Source organism: Pelophylax lessonae, assembly GCF_965119305.1.
Source record: "Pelophylax lessonae genome assembly, chromosome: 1".
Lineage (NCBI taxonomy): Eukaryota > Metazoa > Chordata > Amphibia > Anura > Ranidae > Pelophylax > Pelophylax lessonae.
The window spans coordinates 431,379,236-431,399,540 of NC_138768.1; the positions used below are offsets into that span (position 1 = coordinate 431,379,236).

General features: G+C 43.3%; 1 protein-coding gene across 2 annotated transcripts in view; it reads right to left on the reverse strand.

The window, feature by feature from the left end:
- The window catches only part of SNX30 (sorting nexin family member 30), a 125,696-nt gene that overhangs the window by 17,689 nt on the left and 87,702 nt on the right, over window positions 1-20,305 (reverse strand). For both annotated transcript variants that reach the window (XM_082255845.1, XM_082255844.1), the window contains exons 5-6: window positions 14,152-14,347; window positions 5,844-6,043 (exon numbers count right to left, since the gene is read on the reverse strand). In XM_082255845.1, coding sequence (XP_082111971.1) covers window positions 5,844-6,043; window positions 14,152-14,347 — 396 coding nt within the window. The remainder of the gene's footprint in view (window positions 1-5,843; window positions 6,044-14,151; window positions 14,348-20,305) is intronic.

Genomic DNA, 20,305 nt, shown 5'->3' on the forward strand with positions numbered 1-20,305 from the left:
AGGGACACACACAGCCCCTCCCTTCCAAATAAAGTTAACCCCTTCACTACCAGTGTATTTTTACAGTAACAGTGCATATGTATAGCACTGATTACTGTAGAAATGTCACTGGTAACCCCAAAAGTGTCAAAAATGTCAGTCAAGGGTCCGATCTGTCCACCGCAATGTCGCAGTACCGCAAAAAAAATCGCAGATCGCCGCCATTACGCGTTAAAAAAAAAAACAACAAAAATGACAAAAATCTTTCCCTTTGTTAGTAAACGCGATAACTTTTGCGCAAACCAATCAAAATACGCTTTTTGCGATTTTTTTTACCAAACATAGGTAGCATAAAACAAATTGGCCGAAAATTTTTAAAAATTTTGATTTTTACATTTTTTTTTGGGGGAATTTCATATAAAAAAAATGTGAAAAATATTGCTATTTTTGCAAAATTGACGCTCTTTTTTTGTTTATAGCGCGTGATCAAAAAATCGCACAGGTGATCAAATACCACCAAAAGAAAGCTCTGTTTGTGGGAAAAAAAGGACGTCAAATTCGTTTAGGTACAGCGTCGCACGACCGCGCAATTGTGCGTTAAATTCACGCAGTGCCGAATCGCAAAATACCCCCTGGTCGGAATGGGGGTAAAATCTTCCGGGGCTTAAGTGGTTAATAAGTTTATCACTCCCTCCCCTTTCTTTATACTTACCTGAGTTATCCATCCATTGCTGTGTCCGTCTGCACCCACCGCTGCTCTCTCCTTCACACAGGCACAGAGGCAGCAGTGGGAGCCATTGGATGCAAGACTGTCTTTGTCAATGTAATATTATACATCTGACATGAAGGTACTGAAAATTAATAGATCAATCTTGATCACAGGAATTATCCGAGAGTACAAAGAAATTAGGAATCCATCATGCAGATATTAATAAAGAAGCAGTGGAGATGAATCAAGCATAAAGCAGCAGCAGGCATGTAGAAGCAGAGTGGGATTTGCAAGCAGTTTGTTTCCCTTGCTAATCCTGCTCTGACAACCTTGACACATTTGATCTCTGATTCTTAACACCAGTAAAACAGTTATATTCAAGCCATGTATGATCTATACACTCACCGGCCACTTTATTAGGCACACCTTGCTAGTATCGGGTTGGACCCCCTTTTGCCTTCAGAACTGCCTTAATTCTTCATAGCATAGATTCAACAAAGTGTTAGAAACATTCCTCAGAGAATTTGGTCCATATGGACATGATGGCATCAAGCATTTGCTGCAGATTTGTCAGCTGCACATCCATGATGCAAATCTCCCGTTCCACCACATCCCAAAGGTGCTCTATTGGATGAGATCTGGTGACTGTGGAGGCCATTGGAGTACAATGAACTCATTGTCATGTTCATGAAACCAGTGGTGAGATGATGTGAGCTTTGTGACATGGTGCATTATCCTGCTGGAAGCAGCCATCAGAAGATGGGTACACTGTAGTCATAAAGGGATGGACGTGGTCAGCAATAATACTCATGTAGGCCGTGGTTTAACGATGCTCAATTGGCACTAAGGAGCCCAAAGTGTGCCAAGAAAACATCCCCAACACCATTACACCAGCACCAGCCTGAACCGTTGATACAAGGAAGGGTAGATCCATGCTTTCATGTTGTTTACGCCAAATTCTGACCCTACCATCTCAAAGTCGCAGCTGAAACCGAGACTCCTCAGACATGGCAATGTTTTTCCAATCTTCTATTGTCCAATTTTGGTAAACCTGTGCAAATTGTAGCCTCAATTTCCTGTTCTTAGCTGACAGGAGGGGCACCCGGTGTGGTCTTCAGCTGCTGTAGCCCTTCTGCTTCAAGGTTTGATGTGTTTAGAAATGGTATTCTGCAAACCTTGGTTGTAACAAGTAGTTATTTGAGTTACTGTTGCCTTTGTATCATCTTGAACCAGTCTGCCCATTCTTCTCTGACATCAAAAAGGTATTTTAATCCACACAACTGCCGCTCGCTGGATATTTTCTCTTTTTCTGACATTCTCTGTACACTCAAGAGATTGAAGTGTGTAAAAATCTCAGTAGATCAGCAGTTTTTGAAATACTCAGACCAGCCTGTCTGGCACCAATAACAATGCCATGTTCAAAGTCACCTAAATCCCCTTTCTTCACTATTCTGATGCTCAGTTTGAACTACAGCAAGTCGTCTTCACCACATCTACATGCCTAAAAGCATTGAGTTGCCATGTGATTGGCTGATTAGCAATTTGTGTTACCAAGCAATTGAACAGGTATACCTAATAAAGTGGTCGTTAAGTGTATATTATAGCAGATAAGGTGGCTAGTGGTTAGGGTTTAAAGGGGTGGCGCCCATAGGTGGGGAAAAAGGCTGTTCTAATTTTTATGGGGTTGGGGATAGGTGTGTTGTTCTTTTAATAATTTTGCATGTTATAAAAGTTAATACATTTGATATTTTTTTTATTCATCAACTACCTCTTTATTTGAATTTCCCTTATGTAGTAGGGGACCTGCTGTAACTATGGTGGGATGGGCACGTCATCATTTATAACGGAGAGTCCCATTAATAATTTATATATATATATATCTTGGTATTTAAAGGAATGTGCATTTCCTGTAAAGAACGGGTGATGCTCTGCTGTGATTCATATGTGAAAAACATTGATACTACTGATCGTGTCCAGTCATCATAAATGTCATCTTATTGCTTGAAGTAAACTGCACCCAAGCAGGGGATAGAAACAAGTTTACTTTAATAGTGGCCCAACAAGCAGTATTACCTACCAACTTTTTGAGATAGGAACGAGGGACACCAATTAGCAAAACGTATTTAGACATAGGACACACCCCCTGTCAGTTCCCCCTTAAGGCCCCTTTAATACTTATGCAACTTGACCTGCAGCATGGGAGCAAGTCACATGACAAGTCGTACCCCATGATTTCTAACGAGTACCGTTCATATCTGTGCGACTTAAAATTGCAGCAGCTTCAAAGTAGTCCCTGCACTGGTCCGACTTTGATGCGACTTGAGATTCATAGACCTCAAGATTAATCACAGGCATTGCTTCAAGTCCAGTCAAAATTGCGGCGACATCACGCGACTTTCAGGTCGCACAAGTGTAAAAGGGGCCTTAAGGAGAATTATAAAAAAAATAAATAGTTAAACCTACAAGTGCTTTTTTACCACTACTATTCCTTTAATATTAGCTTTCGAAATTTGCAAATGCGCCATTTTAGAAATTGGATGAAAAGTTTAGCACTGGAATTAAGGAAAAAAAAGTGCATTTTATATACAACTATATAGATCAGACCAAAATGAGGGGGAATGAGGGACTTTGTTCCAAATCAGAGACAGTCCCTCAAAATCAGGGACAGTTGGGAGCTATGGTATTACCTACCTTCACCTTGATCCACCACGGTTTTGCTCAGCCGCTGGAAGCAAAGATGAATGCCTGGAGCTTAACCTTATAGAGAGCATGTGATTCACACCCTTGCATTTTGTGTAATAGTAGCACTGGTACTTGGGGAATAGCTGCTCAGACAACCACCGCTTCCACTCTTTTCACCACAACGGCTGAACCAAGCAGTGGATTTACTACACTTACTAAGGGCAGCAGGGGGGAGAGGGAGTTAAGTAGGTTTGTTGCTTTGCCCTTACTTTTCATTTGCAAAAACACAGGTACATTCCCCCCCCATAACAATACACCCGTTTGCCGAATGAGGGATGCTTTATGTCCAAATATATGTGGAAGTTTAGAATCTGGAAGGTGTCCTGAATGGAGGATCCACAACAAGAGGCAAGAGCTGCCTATTGCTACTATTCATTTAGTTTTTTTTTTTTAGTAATTCCTTGTTCATGGTAGGGATTAATACCATATAGAAGACATTCAGATATATCTATGTTCAGGTAAGTTGCTTGTGTGATAAATCAGAATTAAAGTAAACACTAAAGTCTATATTATATATAATATTTTTTTTTTTTAATAATAAAAATAAAGGTCATATTTACCTACTTTGTGCAATGATAATGAACAGAAAGCACCATCTTCTGCTCTTCTGGCAGTTCCCCGCCAGACTTGTCCTGTCACCTTCTCTAAGTGACTCCCTAGCAAGCAGGGGACTAAGGAGGCCACAGTGCATGCGCGTCCATAGTCACATACAGCACCAGTAAGCCACGTCCCCAAACCCTTCCCACAAGAGTATGATTGTCTATGGCTCTGCTGCCCTTAGTCTCCCCTGTAAAAGCAGTAAGTGAGGAAGAAGTGTTTGAGCCAAATGATAGCCCTGGAGCCGTGACAGGAACCAGGTGTTTGGAGACTGGAGGGCTAGGACAGATAGTAAGGCGTTTTTGCACATAATACATTAAAGGGTAACTCCACTTTCGTGGGGAACAAAAATAGCAAATAAAGAAAAAACAATCTAGAATATACAATTGCGGCACAAATCATATTGTAATTACATTTTTTTTTTTTTTTAATTTCCTTTTCTTTTTCAACCTGCAGCTGTTGTAATTTTCTGGAAATGCAATGCAAAATGGTTACCTGGAGTTGTTCTGTACACAGAATGTATACTGACCACACCCCAGAAACATCATTTCCTGCTTGTGTGATTGGCTCACCAATTTTCCCAGAAGTCTGCACTAAGATACAAGTCAGATTTCTGGCAACCTCTGCGACAAAAATGTCATTTTTATTCTACTCCCAATAGAAACACGTCTAAAGGGATGCAGGCCTAGCAGATTTCCTCATTGGTGCTCTGCAACTGCACAGCTGATAAGATAATTATGAAAGCACTCCTATTAGACCCACTCAGCACAGAGGAACAAACAGGGATTTCTTCAGAATAACAAAAGGTAGGAATCTGCAACAAAGTTTGTTAAAATCCTTGTAATGTACAGAGATCACCCAGAGGGGAATGTTTTTTTTTTTTTTTTCGCAACAAAAGTGGAGTTACGCTTAACGGTTGAAAAAAAAAAAAATGTTTCAACTTTAAAATCGACTTTAGGATGACAAAAGCTGGCCATGTCAGGGTGTAGCAGGGCATCTCATACCTATGGTTTTGTTTGTTGGGATGTAGGGTGCCTGACTGGAGTACAGCTTAAATGCTTGCGACAGAGGCTTCCGATTTAGGGAGACAAATGCAGTATTCTTTTTAGTGGTGCTGCCGAAAAGTATTAGCCCGAAAATAAGGTTTTCAGCATTGTGCTGAAATAACAAAAAGTGCAGATAATGGCGGCCGAAAAACACCTGCGATTTTACCTTTCTTATGGTGTTTTTCAAAGATCATGTGACTCAAAGAATGCATCAAAAACATAACACGAGTGCATTTTTGTTGCGTCCTTGCTGCGTTTTCAATAGGGAGGTAGGTGTTTGGTGCGGTTTGCCAAAAATGCCAAAAAAATGCAGCAAGCAGGATTTTTACCACCGCTTCAAAAGGCACAGATAATGGCCAACAGAAAATTCATATTAATTTATATTATTTAAAATGTCAAATATAATACGAGTTAAATATATATATATATATATATATATATATATATATATATATATATATATATATATATATATATATATATATATATATATAAAACTTTTTTTTTTTTTTTTAAATGTCAATTTCGGTTTCAGCTAAGTGCATTTAGAATTTTCGGTTTCGGCACCAAAATTTTCATTTCGATGCACCACTAATTCTTTTTGTTGCTTTGCTTCAAATCTGAGTTGCTTCAAGCGATTTTCCTTTCACATTGCCCTTGCATAAAAATGTAAAGCAAACAAGGCCCATGTAAACAAGATATAAAGTAAATGTTTAATAGAGCAAATCTAGATAGAGGAGAATTTGTTGTAAGCAGGAATAATCAATCACCTTCATGGATTCGGAGTAAAGGATATACTCTCTGAGTACTGGCAGGAAGTCTTCGGTCATGTCCTCCGTCAGCTCTTCTAGTGCTGTGCTGCAGTTCCCAATACAAGCAGACACTCCCTCTAGTGGCTCGCTTAGCTCTCCTTCCAGGGCACTCCAGGTAGAATAGACCGGACCATATTCCCGGAGCTCCACTAGATATTCTAACATAGACAACACAATCGTTTTAAGTCAAGAACAAAATGTACACATTTGGAGCAATTAGAAATGGCAACAAATATGAATTCTGCATTCTGAATATTCAGCAGATACATATACTGGGATTTAACGCTCTTGCGAAACTAACAGGCTATATTAATTTGTAAAAGCAATTTTAAATGACCCTAGAAAGTATCTACAGTATATAAGATGTGTTGCTCAAAACACGTCACACTGCTGTGGAAGAATATATTAAAATTGCTTGCTTTTAACAGAACCACATGAAAATGTTTTTTCTTTTAGTGAAAAAATGTGTCTGTTAATGAGATGTTTAGGAACAGCTTTTAAACGAATAACCCTTGAATGCAATTTTTTTCTTTGATACAGTGCTCACTGCTTTTCTACCCTGTGATTTATCATTTCTGCCTTTGGACTTTTTAATTCATGTTTTTTTTTTTTTTAATTCCATGCTGTGCTTCCTTGCTTTCATACAGATACTGAGAAAAAAACAAATGAAATAAAGGATTACAACACATTTGCTCATACATAAAATTCTAGTATAGGTAGCTCTTCTCAGCTCTCGGGATGTATTCATTCAGTACTGTGTTTTAGTGAATGTTGGTGGCTCTGGCAGGGTTCAACTGCCACCACAATCAATGAGCTCTAGTGGGCTTTTGATTTTGCTACAGAGTAGCCTACAAAAGAGTAATCTGTTGCACCCTAATCCGGAAACTCTGTAATGTCATCACTAAGGCCCCTTTCACACAGGCGGACCCCGTTCAGATCCGCCTGTCCGTTTTTCAGGCAGATCTGAACAGATGCCCCATGCATCTCTATATGGCATTGGATGTCAGCGGAGACATGTCCTCTGACATCCAATCCGATCCAATCCGTCAAATCTGGATGGATGGAAACCCTAATTTCCATCCATCCAGCAGATCGGATCAGATGAGAACGGACAGACGGTCCGTTCCCATTCCGATTCCCCCATAGAGAACAGCAGGGACCTCACACAGCGCGGAGACAGAGCAGCCATCTGCCTGCTCAGCGGGGGATAGGCGAATCGATCCCCCTCTGAGAAAAACTGAGTCCGCCGATGGACTCCCCTGTGTGAAAGGGGCCTATCAGTAGTGGGAATTTCCATTGGTTATCCTTGAACAAAGAACTAGGCTAAAACCTTTACAGTTCTACCCTGTCTTATGAAATGACAGATCACCACAGTAGTTATCTACTGTTCGCTGATGCCCACAAGCCATACCGAGAGACACCAACTGGGTTTTTACCATAATAAATGACAACTATTTTTAAAGAAATTTGACAAATCAGTCATGGATTGCCAGATCGTTATTGATATTTGTCAGGTTCATCAACTGTATACCTGTATGTATGATAAAATGGGGATAACTCTAGGTGACGGCATTGTAGACTGACAGTGTGAGGCCTTGCGATGGTGGAAACAGAAGAAAACAAAGGATTCTTAAAGTTGTAGCTTGAGAAGCTCCAGAGGGTCTGTGAGCGGAGAAAGCAGTGTTTTCAGCTATCTCTTGGTTTTGTAATCCCTGATCGGGCCTGGAGTTTGAAGGTTCCACAGCTTCTTGGGTGGGAAGAAACCTTCAATCCTGTGCCTTCAGCCTGTGTGAGTACACAGGTGTGCAGGGTCTTTATAAGCCAAACCTGAGGATAGCTCCAGCCAGATGGTCTCAGTCAGGGGTCAGGTCAGGTTTGCCCCAGTACAGGAATCAATGACAGGCAACAGTCTGGAGATATTTTGGATCATTTGGCCCCTGGCTCTTTGTTTGGACATCTTCTGGGCCACAGAGAACCACTCTTGTGGGTTAGCTCTCTTTTTGGTTTGACCATGGGGGCTTCCAGATTCCCACAGTTTCTGGGACAAACGTTGGTTGATGGCTGACACACAAAGTCTTTTGGTTTTACTTTCTTGCCTCCTTTTTTTTCAAAATTTCAGTTACATCTGCTCCTGATGAAGTGAATTAATATTCACGAAACATATTGAGATTTAAGATATAATCCAGCCATTCATTGGTTTCTCAAGCTCTTGAAATGTTACCTTTGGTAATTGTAACTCATTATTTTTTTAAAAATAGTTTGACAGAAGTAAACCAACTATTGTGTTCTATTTAACTGTCTGTATGTACAATAAGAAGTGTTTTAAGTTTGGTGGATATTGAATAAAATAATAGGATTTAATATAGATTTCTGTTGTTTTAGCATGCATTGTGTTCCACAGCGAAGCTCTGCCACTATGGAAATGAGCAGGAAATCGACACAGTTTGCATGGCGGCTGACTGCAGGGCTACAGAGCATAGGCTTTGAGTGGTCTGCCAGTTTTCTCTGGATTTGCTATTGCCCGATGGGGCTCTGTAGTTTGGAGACTCCCAAGAGTCTTAGGTGGAATGGGATCTCCAACCAGGTGTCTGGGTGTTATGGACAGCCAACAGGGTGTGTGCCCAGGTGCACACAGCCCAAATAACAGTGGGCTGGTAAGAGCAGTAGGGGGGGTGGAAGGTGGCATGTGAGCAGTGGGACACTGTAGCCCGTGTAAGGGGGATTCTATGCCCAGGGATGAGGGAGCCAGTGAGTTCAGGGGGCTTGGTAAGTTTTTCATTTATATGTGCTCAATGATGTTGAAACCCCTGCGTAGGAATCCTGGGTGGACTTTTGATTTTTTTCCCTTTTATTAAACGTAGGCTACCTGGCCCTTAACGATAACATCTGTGTGACATGGACTCCTTGCATCTACCACTGAGCTAAACACCCCCCAATATCACACTTGATAAAGTTCCGAGGGCATTGTTTTTTTGCGTATTTTGTAGAACAAGGAATGGAGGCAAGTCTATCTATGCACCAGCCCATATTGACTAAATTGTGATGGCTCCATTCATTTTCCTTTTCAGGCTTTCTTTCTTCTATATTCATCTGGTGGTCTAGCCAGTAAGTCGGTTGTTTTTCAACAGAACAAGCTCTCCAACAGAATGTATCAATTATAGAGATGAGACAAACCATTTACCACTGACATGGGTGCTTACATTGATTAGCTTTTATGTAAAACCTTTATCCCAAAAGAAAAAAAAAAAAAAAACTGTTTGCTGTAACTGCTCATACAGTATTAGTTGGAGTTTGGCTTCTCTTTGTCAGTGTATCTAAATTTGTTAGTGCATCTAACACTCCCCTTCCTCCAGACTGACAAAGCTGCTGTCCAAAGGTGGCCCTGTTTTCCTTCATCCAGAGTGGGGTCACTCTAATACAGGAGGTGTGTTACTGGCCAGATCACCGGGTGAAAACAGAGAGGGGGAGAAAAAGCCAAAAGAAAAGAAAACTAATGCAGCAAACACATCGAACGATTGTTAAGCTGCAATACATTACATTTTTGATTTTGGGTTTAATACTGCTTTATATAATAGATCGCAAATAATCTAAAGTTAGGGTTGTTGCTCAAATGCTATGAGCTCTCCTCTAAACAAGTAGGCAATGATCTGAAATGGAAGCTACTTTATGCCTATAAAGTGATGGGAGACTATATGCAGACTACAAAATGCTTCCAGCTAGTCATTTTTACTGCCCATAATGTCATCAATAAATTGCAGTTGAGGGGGAATGTGGATGTTAAGGCAAGAAAACTTTGAGAGCATGTATCTGTGCCAGAATGACACAGGCAAACGTCTTATGACTTCAAAGGATCAGCAGAAAGATTTTGGTTGACACATGCGTGGTGTTGCATCACAGAATTGCTTGCATAAACATGATCTGCATGGAACAGTCATCAGGAGGAAGTATTACCTGCAATCTCATCACAAACGTCAACATTTGAGGTTTGCAAAATAGCAACAGCAGAGGCATCTCGGAAACAAATGCTGTGCACTGATTGAAGTGGGTCTAACTAATCCTCAAACTGCTCTGACCCCTTTCTAACTCCTATTCTAACTATCCTATAAAGTGAAGATGCTTCTACAAACCTATTCTGAGGGTGCTCCAGTCCATTCACGTGATCTCCCCAGTGGCTAGCTTCAGGGGAGCGGAGAGATCACCAATGGGCTGCAGAGCCTGGACAGTGGCGTCACCCATAGACCTAAAGGGGTTGTAAAGGTTTGGATCTTTTTAATTAAAAATAACAAAACATGTTATAATTACCTGCTCTGTGCAAGGGTTTTGCACAGAGCAGCCCCAATCCTCCCCTTCTAGGGTGCCCTGGCGTCGCTCTAGGCTCTTCCTCGGGTGCCCCTACGGAAAGCCGCTTTCCCTGGGGGCACCAGTGCGGCGTGCTCCCGAGTCCTGCTGCTGCATCTATTGACACAGACAACGAGACTTGGCACCGTCCCTTCATGTCACTAGATTTGACAGTAGCGGGAGCCAATGGCTCTGCTGCTATCAGTCTGTCCAATGAGTTGAGAGTGAACGGCTAGAGCCACTGGGCTTGTGCACGCTGCTTGAACACATGGGCTCAGGTAAGAAAAGGGGGGGGGGGGTCTGGGGGGCGCTGCAGCAGAGAAGGTTTTTCACCTTAATGCATTAAGGTGAAAACCTTTGTAACTTTACAATCCCTTTAAGCATAGTACACACAAGCCAAATGTCTGGCGACATCGACAGGTTCAATAAAAAACAGCTAAAATTCCAGTCCGACAGAAGCCGTCATTTGGCTGGCTTCTGTCAGACGTGCATGCTGGAAAACCAGCAGGCAACCAGCTTCTTATCAGCGCTCTCAGTAGGAGTATTCTGGCGGGGGAGCTCAGCAAAAGAGATTGCTTTACTAACATCAGATTGTTAGTACAGCAGCTCCAACCGTAGCTGTCAGTTTTTTTTTTTTTTTCCTTAAACCTGCTGGGTTGAACGAAAATAAACTCATGGTGTGTACTAGACTTTACCATGGGCATCCATGGTCAGCTGTCTCTCCTCTCCCCTGAAGCCATTACTTGGAGCCAATCATGTGACGGGAGAATCCTCAGAATAGGCAAGCATGGGCAGCTTCCTCTTGCAGGGTAGTTCGAATAAGAATTCAGACGGTGGGGGGAGCAGGTTTCAGCTTAGTTAGATTAATCCTGGACTTTCACTTTAAATACAAATTGAACTCTTTGGCCACAACTATAAATGACAAGCTGTGATCTTTGTTGAAGGCCGTGTTACCAAATACTGACTTACTAAAGTGTTCAATCCTTGCACTTACCACAAATTACCATTTTCTTTATTCCTACGTTTTCCTTAGGCAACATGTTTTGTAATTTAACAGTTTCCCTCAGTAGTTTACTACTTTTCACCCACACAATTAACTAAAATAAATTATGTCGCCTAGGGTGCGCAAACTGTAGCAAGTAACTGTATACTCAGCAAAAATGTAAGTTTTTACTAATGCAAACTTATCTCTAAACTCTAGTTAAAGGAGAAGTACAGCAAAAGCTTGTTTAGCTGTACTTATACTATGGATCACAGGAGTGCAGTTCGTTTTGTACTCCTGTGACCCATTTTCAGCAGAGCACGGCCTGAAGTCCGCTCTCTGCAGACGTCACAGATGTCGGCCCAGGTACCCCGTCATCACGACCCCGGAGTCGGAATCCGCCAGGTGCCTGGACCGACACCCGGCTCAGCCTCTCAGCGAGCCGCTGAAAGGCTGAGCTGGCCGCTTCGCCCCCTCTACAGCCCAGCTCTCCAGTGAGCGAGGAAGGGGCAGAGCAGAGAGCTGTGAGAACCGGGGTGTTTGATCGATCGGTTCTCAGCGTAGAGGCGTCGGGGGACCGATACAGCATCGGACCAATGCTGCATTTACCTAGGTAAGTATGAATAAAAAATAAAAAAAGCAGAAACCCATATTTCTCTTAGGATGGCTGTGCCAAGAAATTATTTCTCAAGTAAGCATGCTGGGACAAAGATGTACGCGGCAGACAGGAGGACGCATCTCCTCAGCCTTGCTTCCCCCATTGATTACTCAGAGGTTACATACCATGGGCACAAGGATTTACATGTGCCATCTAGGGAATGGATTTTAGAAGAGTTTATTCCAAATTGATGAATTATAAAAGGCATTCAACTTGGAGAGACACCTATTGATGATTTTCGATACCATTATTTTTCGCCATTTAGTGGGCACATGCAGTTCTGTGGCGTAAAATATTTGCTATTTCTTCTACACTACCTCATCTTTATTCTGTATAAAAATAAATCCAATTTCAATGTGCAAATATGCAACATAATAAATTGCAACTACCTTTCTTTTTATCCTAGAGGGCTTCTGCATTCAGAAAATATAGATTGTTCTGAGGGGTGTAAGTTATTCAGACCTATTTTATCACTCTCATTAACACCTTCTCATCCAGTCGACTCCTTTTACTCACCTTTAACTCTCTACTCCGTCCTTCACTGCCTCCACCCACTAACTCACTCATTGCCCATTTAAAAATAAGATTGATTAAATTTGTGATGAAATCTGATATCCCCCCCATATCCACAGGTACAAACAACACTTCCCTTATTAAACCCTGCTATTATAGACAAGGTTGCTAAACCTATTTCTAATGCCCACTTGACCACCTGTCCCCTGGACCCAGTTTCCTGTCAAATACTGCGGTCACCCTCTGACTCTATCCTATACGCTCTAAACTTACATTTTTAGTCTCTCCCTCTCTTCTGGCATCTTCCCCAACTCTCTTTAACATGCACTAGTTACCCCCACATTTAAAAAGCCTTCCTTGGACCCCACCAATCTTAACAACCTACGCCCCTTGCTCCCCTTCAGTCTGGATTTCGCCCTCAACACTCCACAAAAACCGCTCTGCTAAAAAACTAAAAAAGATTTACTAACAGCAAAAACCAACAGACACTATTCTGTACTCCTACTTCTGGATCTTTCAGCTGCCTTTGATAGGGTTGACCACCTCCTCCTCAAAAAAAAAAAAAGCTTTACTCCTTTGGTCTCAATGACAGTGCTCTTTCCTGGCTCTCATCCTACCTATCCTATTGCAACTTCAGTGTCACTTACAAATCTACTTTTGCCTCTTCCTTTCTCCATCGGGTCCCCCAAGGTTCTGTTCTTGAACGGCTCCTATTCTCAAATTACACCTCCTCCCTGGGTCAGCTGATAGCCTCCCATGGCAATTTAATATCATTTCTATGCTGACGACACCCAAATCTATCTGTCTACCCCTCAGCTCACAAAATCAGTCTCCTCAAGCATCACTAATTTACTAACAGACATATCAGTCTGGATGTCACACCATTTCCTCAAACTTAACATGTCCAAAACCGAGCTCATATTTCCTCCCCCACATGCCCCTTCCCCTAAGTTCTGATCAATGGCACATCCATCATCAACCCTTCCCCATATGCCAGGGTGCTAGATGTAGTCCTGGACTCTGAACTCTCCTTTCAGCCCCACATCCAATCACTTCCCAAAGCTTGCCGCCTTAACCTCCACAACATCTCCAAAATATGCCCCTTCTTAACGAATGTCACAGCAAAGCTCCTAATTCACTCCTTCACTAACTTACAAAGTCATCCACAGCTTTGCCCCCAGCTACATCACAACTGTATCAAAATACCAACCTACTCGTTCGCTTCGTTCCTCCCAAGACCTAATGTTCTCTAGTTCCCTTCACCCAGTTCACCTCCTCTCATGCTCACCTCCAGGAAATTTCCCAAGCCTCTACCATCCTTTGGAATTCCCTCCCCCAATTTGTCCATCTCCTACTCTATCCACTTTTAGGTGATCCCTGAAAACTTTTCTCTTCAGAGAAGCCTCCACCTAACAATTGTACTTTTATTTTCTTCATCAGCTCATCCCCCCAGTTATTACCTTTTGTATCACTTGATCCTCCCTTTTAGATTGTAAGCTCTAAGGAGAAGGGCCCTCTGATTTCTCCTGTATTGAATAGTACTGTAACTGTGCTGTCTGCCCATACGTTGAAAAGCACTGTGGAAATTGTTGGTGCTATATAAATCCTGTATAATATTAATAGCCAAAAATGCAGATTTTAACATATGTGCAAAAAAGATTAAAATAGTTCCAGAGGGAAACTAGATGATGTTTAGTAGAAACATGTAAATGGTAGTGCAAGATCAGCATATAAAAAAAAAGTATTAAAATTCTTACATATAGTGCAGAACATACCTACTTCCTCTTTAATAATGCGTTGTGCTATCCTGTCAATAGTTCCAAGTTTTAATGCAAAGGTGTCCAAATACTCTCCTATGGCTGAAAATTCCACAGGTCGATTTCGGAGCTTGTACCCACTTGTTACATATCGAACAGACTCTCCCATCTTTGAAAGCAGAGTGGCCCCCTGTTTTTTGTGACTGTTCAAATCCTACATGTAAAACACAAGTAGATTATCATTTCAGATTAAAATAGTTGACTATTCCCAGCAACTAAGTAACTCTGGGACTTTTTTGGGTGCACAAGTTACATATAATATCCCAATAATAACAAAACAAAGAAGGGGACATTTTAAGAACTGAGCAGGAACATGCAAAAGTATCCCTTTGTGTACTTGTAGACAACTGCCGATCCAGACCTGCTGATTAATTAGATACAGATACAGCCTGAAAATTGGGCAGTCTCCCATATAACTGCTTAGGATATGTTGGCCCTTAACAAAGCATAATAAATAGTTTTATATATTGGGTTTTATCTAAAGAAAAGTGTTAACCTTCCCATGCATTTCGCCCCTAATGGGCTTAATGTTTGAACCCTTAACAATTAAGCCCACTAGGAGATGAAATGCATTCGAGGGACCTCTCTGGCAGGTGGAAAGCAGAGCTGAAGCCACTTTACATTACCTAGTTTAGTTTTAATCACATTGATTTGACGTCATGTGTGCAATCGGTTGCTATTTTTCTGTGGCATGTTGTAGCCTGACAAATTGTTTTATACAACCTGCACCGGTGCATTTCATGTCATGTTGGTGGATATCAGAGATAGGAGCAAAAAACCTTAGTTACTTACCGGTGACGGTATTTCTAAGAGCCTTTCAGGACAGCACCTGGAGAGAGCGCAGCTCCACCCAATCCACAGGAAACACTGCAAATAAAAACTCCTCCTCTTCCACCATGCCTCAGTCATATAGTAGCCTCCGACATGCTGGAAAACATAAACTACCACAGGTTAAACATTTACAAATTATATTATAAACAAAACCAAGGGTGGGTAGCTGCTGCTGTCCTGAAAGGCTCTTAGAAATACCGTCACCGGTAAGTAACTAAGGTTTTCTCAGATCGCCTTTCAGGACAGCACCTGGAGAGGATAAGCGAGTAACTTACACTTAGGGTGGGACCACTGCCTGCAGAACTTTTCTGCCAAAGGCTTGATCCTGAGCTGACAACAAGTCCAACCTGTAATGTCTAATAAAGGTTGAATAGCTGGACCAGGTAGCTGCCTTGCAGATTTGATCAGACGAAGCACCGGCCCTTTCAGCCCATGAGGTTGCCACAGACCTTGTAGAATGCGCCAAGATGCCTTCTGGAGGTTCTTCTCCTTGAGCTACATAAGCCTGTTCAATTGCCCATCTGAGCCATTTGCCTAAAGTGCTCTTTGATGCTTTTTCTCCTATACGGGACCCTGAGAAGATGACAAATAATGCATTTGTCTTTCTAAATTCCTTAGTTACCAGGAGGAACTGAAGTAAGCATCTCCTCACATCCAAGGTATGAAAGGATTCTTCCCGAGTATTACTAGGAGTTGAGGAGAAAGTTGGTAAGACAATTTCTTGTGATCTATGAAAAGATGAAGCAATCTTTGGAAGAAAGGCTGGGTCCGTTCTTAGGACTACTCGATCTGCAAAAATTGTCAAAAAAGGGTCTGAAATTGAGAGGGCCTGGATCTCACTGATCCTCCTGGCCGAGGTTATTGCTATCAAAAAGATAGTCTTCAAAATTAAATTCTTCAGGGAAGCCTCTTTTAAAGGTTCAAAAGGAAACTTAGTCAAACCTTGTAACACACTGGTCAAATCCCATTTGGGAAATACTTTAAGGGCTATTGGCCTGTTGCGGGCTAATGCCTTGAAAAAACGAATGATTAGAGTCTCTTGGGACAAAGTCTTTTCGAAAAAAACTGAAAGTGCCGCTACTTGCGTCTTTGAAGTACTTGCTGCTAGTCCTTTCTCCATTCCCTCATGGAGGAACTCAAGCACTGAAATTAAATTTTTTAATTCAAAATTTTTGCTGGAACACCAAAAGTTGTATTTTCTCCAGACTTTCAAGTAAATATCCCTAGTCACCTTCTTCCTGCTGGAGAGAAGGGTGGAGATAACTTTTTCTGACAGGCCTCTGGCTCTCAAGATGTCTTCTTCAGTAACCACGCTGTCAGTTGTAAGCGGTCCAGTTCTGGGTACACTAGGTTCCCCTGTGTCAAAAGATCTCTCCTGTACGGAAGTTTCCAGGGAGGTTCTGAGGCAAGATTCAGCAGGAGGGCGAACCAAGGTCTCTTTGGCCAGTAAGGTGTAATCAGAATCAAGTTGGTCTTTTCTTCCCTGAACTTTTTGAGAACCAACGGAATCAGTTGGAATGGAGGGAACGCGTAAGACAAACGGAAGTCCCATGGATGGGCTAGAGCATCCAAGCCCCAGTCCTGATCCTCCCTGTGTAGGGAAAAGAATCTTTGGACTTTGTTGTTCTGTTGACAAGCGAACAAATCTATTTGGGGAAGACCCCAGACTTCCACGATCTGCATGAATACTTCTTGATTCAGACTCCATTCTGATTCCAACACCTTTTTCCTGCTCAGCAGATCTGCTAGAAGGTTTTGTGACCCCTTCAGATGCACCGCTGTCAGAGAGGCTAGATTTTTCTCCGCCCAGGAGAGTAGCTGTATTGCCAGATCTGATAGCTGTCTGCTTCTTGTGCCTCCTTGCTTTGACACGTAGGCCACTGCTGTCATGTTGTCCGACAGAACTTGCACATGATGGCCCCTGACTGTCTGTTGAAAGGACCAAAGACCCAAAAGGATGGCTTTCAACTCCCGCCAGTTGGATGATTTCCTGGACTCTGCTTTGGACCATGTCCCTTGCATCGTCCGGCCTTCCAGGTGGGCTCCCCAACCCCACGAACTGGCATCCGTCGTCAGACGTTTGTTCGTCTGGAAAGTCCATTGCAGACCTTCTTCCAGATTTCTGGAATTCCTCCACCACCACAGAGATCTCTTTGCTTTCGTGGAGATTCTGATGGATTTCTCCAGATGTTCCGGGTATGACCAACTCTGCAGAATGTCTCTCTGGAGAAGACGGGAATGCAGTCTTGCCCACTGCACTGCAGGGATAGCGGCTGTGAGCAAGCCCAAAGCTGCCATGGCCGACCTGACAGTAACCTGATGATTGGTTTGTAATCGAGCAACTGCGTTCTGAGTCTTCTCGATCTTTTCTTGAGGTAGAAACACCTTCTGGAGGACCGAATCTATTCTGTATCCCAGAAATTTTATCTGCTGAGATGGAATCAAGCTGGATTTCTCCAAATTCATGAGCCACCCCAGACTCTCTAGGTGGTCCTGAGTCTCCTGAAGGTGTACCAACGTCTGGCTCTTGGACTCTGCAAAAATTAGCAGATCGTCCAGGTAAGGGACAATTGAAATACCCCTCAGCCTTAATGGCTCTAGGGCATCCGCCATTACCTTGGTAAACACCCTTGGAGAAGATGAGAGGCCAAAGGGGAGGGCCCTGAACTGCAGATGCCAGACCGATTCCCCGAGATTGACCGCCAGCCTTAGGAATTTCTGGCACTCCTGATTTATTGGGATGTGCAGGTAAGCGTCCCTCAGATCCAAGGATGCCATGAAACAGTTTGGGGACAACAGTTTGGTCACTGAATAAATGGTGTCCATCCTGAAGTGCTTGTACCGAATTGATCTGTTTAGGATTTTCAAATTTAGGATCATTCGGTACTTGCCTGAGGGTTTTTTCACTAGAAAGATCTGAGAATAAAACCCACGGCCTTGTTGCCCCCTCGGGGACTTGGATAATCACTTCCTGTTGAATCAGCTCTTGTAAAAGAGACATAATTGAGGAAGCCTCTTCCGGATCCCTTGGAAGGGGAGTAACATGGAATCTGCTTGGAGGTGTCTCCGAAAACTCCAGTTTGTATCCTTGAGCCACTATATTCTTTACAAAGGGGCTTGCGGATACCTCTTCCCAACGTGGGAGGAACCATAACAGCCTTCCTCCCACTGGAAGACTGTTGTCACTTGCTTTTATTGGCCTGGTCAGGTGGTCTAAAGAGGACTCCACCTTTCCCTTTGCCTTTATGGGAGGTCCATCTTGATCTCTGATCTTGTTCACGACCTCTGTTGGTTTGTTGAACAGAACGAAATCTCTTCTTAGGAGGCGATTTCTTTTTTGACGGAAAGGCCTTCTTCTTATCCGCCGTTCTGTCAAGAATTGCTTCCAATTCAGGCCCGAAAAGCAAGTCACCGGCAAAAGGTAAACCACAGAGTTTCACCTTAGAAGCTGAATCACCTGTCCAGGTTTTCAACCAGACCGCCCTCCTGGCAGAGTTGACGAGGGCTGCTGACCTGGCAGACATTTTGATAGACTCAGCAGAAGCATCGGCCATATATTTTACTGCCTTTAGGAGCAGCGGAAATGAATCCAGGAGATCTTTCCTTGCTGTTCCAGCCTCCACATGCCCTTTAAGTTGTTCGAGCCAGCACTCAAGATTTCTGGCTACCACCGTGGAGGCCATGGCCGGCTTAAGGCTGGACGTAGAGGAATCCCAAGCCTTTTTAAGGAGAGAATCTGCCCTTTTATCCATGGTGTCTTTCAGAACACCCATGTCCTCGAACGCCAAATCCGTGCGGCGAGACACCTGAGAAAAAGCAGCATCCACTCTGGGCTTCTTGTTCCATAGGTGCGCCGTATCCTCTTCAAACGGAAATCTCCTTCTTAGGGATTTAGAGAAAAAAGGGGCCCTCTCTGGGTCCTTCCACTCTTTTTCAATAGATTCCGTAAGGACTTTATGAACAGGAAAAACCCTGCGCTTTGTCTGTTCAAGGCCCTGGTACATTCTGTCATGAAGTGAAACTTGCACCTTTTCTTCTGCGATTTCCAACGTGGTGTAAATCGCTTTCAGCAACTCAGCAACCTCTTCCAAGGATAATTTGTATCTGGAAGAACTAGCCACCTCTTCCTTCTCTTCCTCCTCTGAATCCCTGATGGAACAGAGAGCACTCTCCCCCTCATCTTCTGAATCGCTTGACACTGCAGACTTAGAAGTAGACGGCTGGGAAGATGTACCACCCGTTTGTTGGGAATCTGATAGAACTTGTGGCGTCCTGGATAACAGGGAACGAACTGAGGACAGGGTGTCTGTGAGTTCTTTAAATGAAGATATGAATTCATTATTCTGCTGACTAGACTCTTCCTTCACAAGGTCAGCAATACATGCTTTACAAAGTGGTTTCACCCAGGAATCTCTGAGTGGATTCTTGCATGAAGGGCATTTCCTTGATGCTGGGGCTCTTGTCTTCACTGTGGCTTTAACCTAGTAAAGAAAAAGCCACCATGAAAGCCCAATAACCACTATAAAATAAAACCACCACCTAGTGATTTCTTGCAAGGGAGAAAATCGTGACCCACACCAAAAAGGATCAGAAGAAAAGACTCCCAGATGCATATATATCCTGTTAGACTGGGAACAGTTACTCAGTCTACAGGGCAGGCTACAAAGGAGGAAGGAAGAAACCCCACAATAAAAGCTCACACAGTAAAGAAAAAAGAGGCACCACTGCACCTCTCCTACCTGAGCTTGGCCGGCGCTGGCGGTGCCTGCTTCCACCGTCGCTGCAGACTTTTCCTCCATGTTGTTGAAAAGCGCAGCTTGCTGGCAGATCTCTCCATTTAAATACCGCTTCCCGCGTCCTCCTCTGTGGACCGGAAGCGGAAGCGCCGACCTCATGACCTGCCTCTGACCCCTGCGTGTATTGCGGTTGGAGCAAACGCCGCCACGCCCCCACCGGAAGTCCCGTCCACCGGAAGTGACGCCGCGCGTCCCCGGGATCAGAGTCCGAAAGTGCGGGAGATTCGAATGCCAAAAGCGGCTCCCCGCCCGCCGACCGGCCGAAGCGCGGACCTCTGACGCCCGGACCGGATCCTCCGATGGGTTTCAGCTCCCCTGAGCGAACGAGGTGAGAGGCTCCGGAGCATACCCCCTTTGACACTCCAGGGAGGGGAGCTGGGATGGTCTCCATGCTGAAACAGCAAACAAAAACTGGGCAACAAATCCTTCTCTCCCCCTGGAGAGAGTGCAGCCCTTCCACATAGCTCCTGCAATGCTTCCACCAT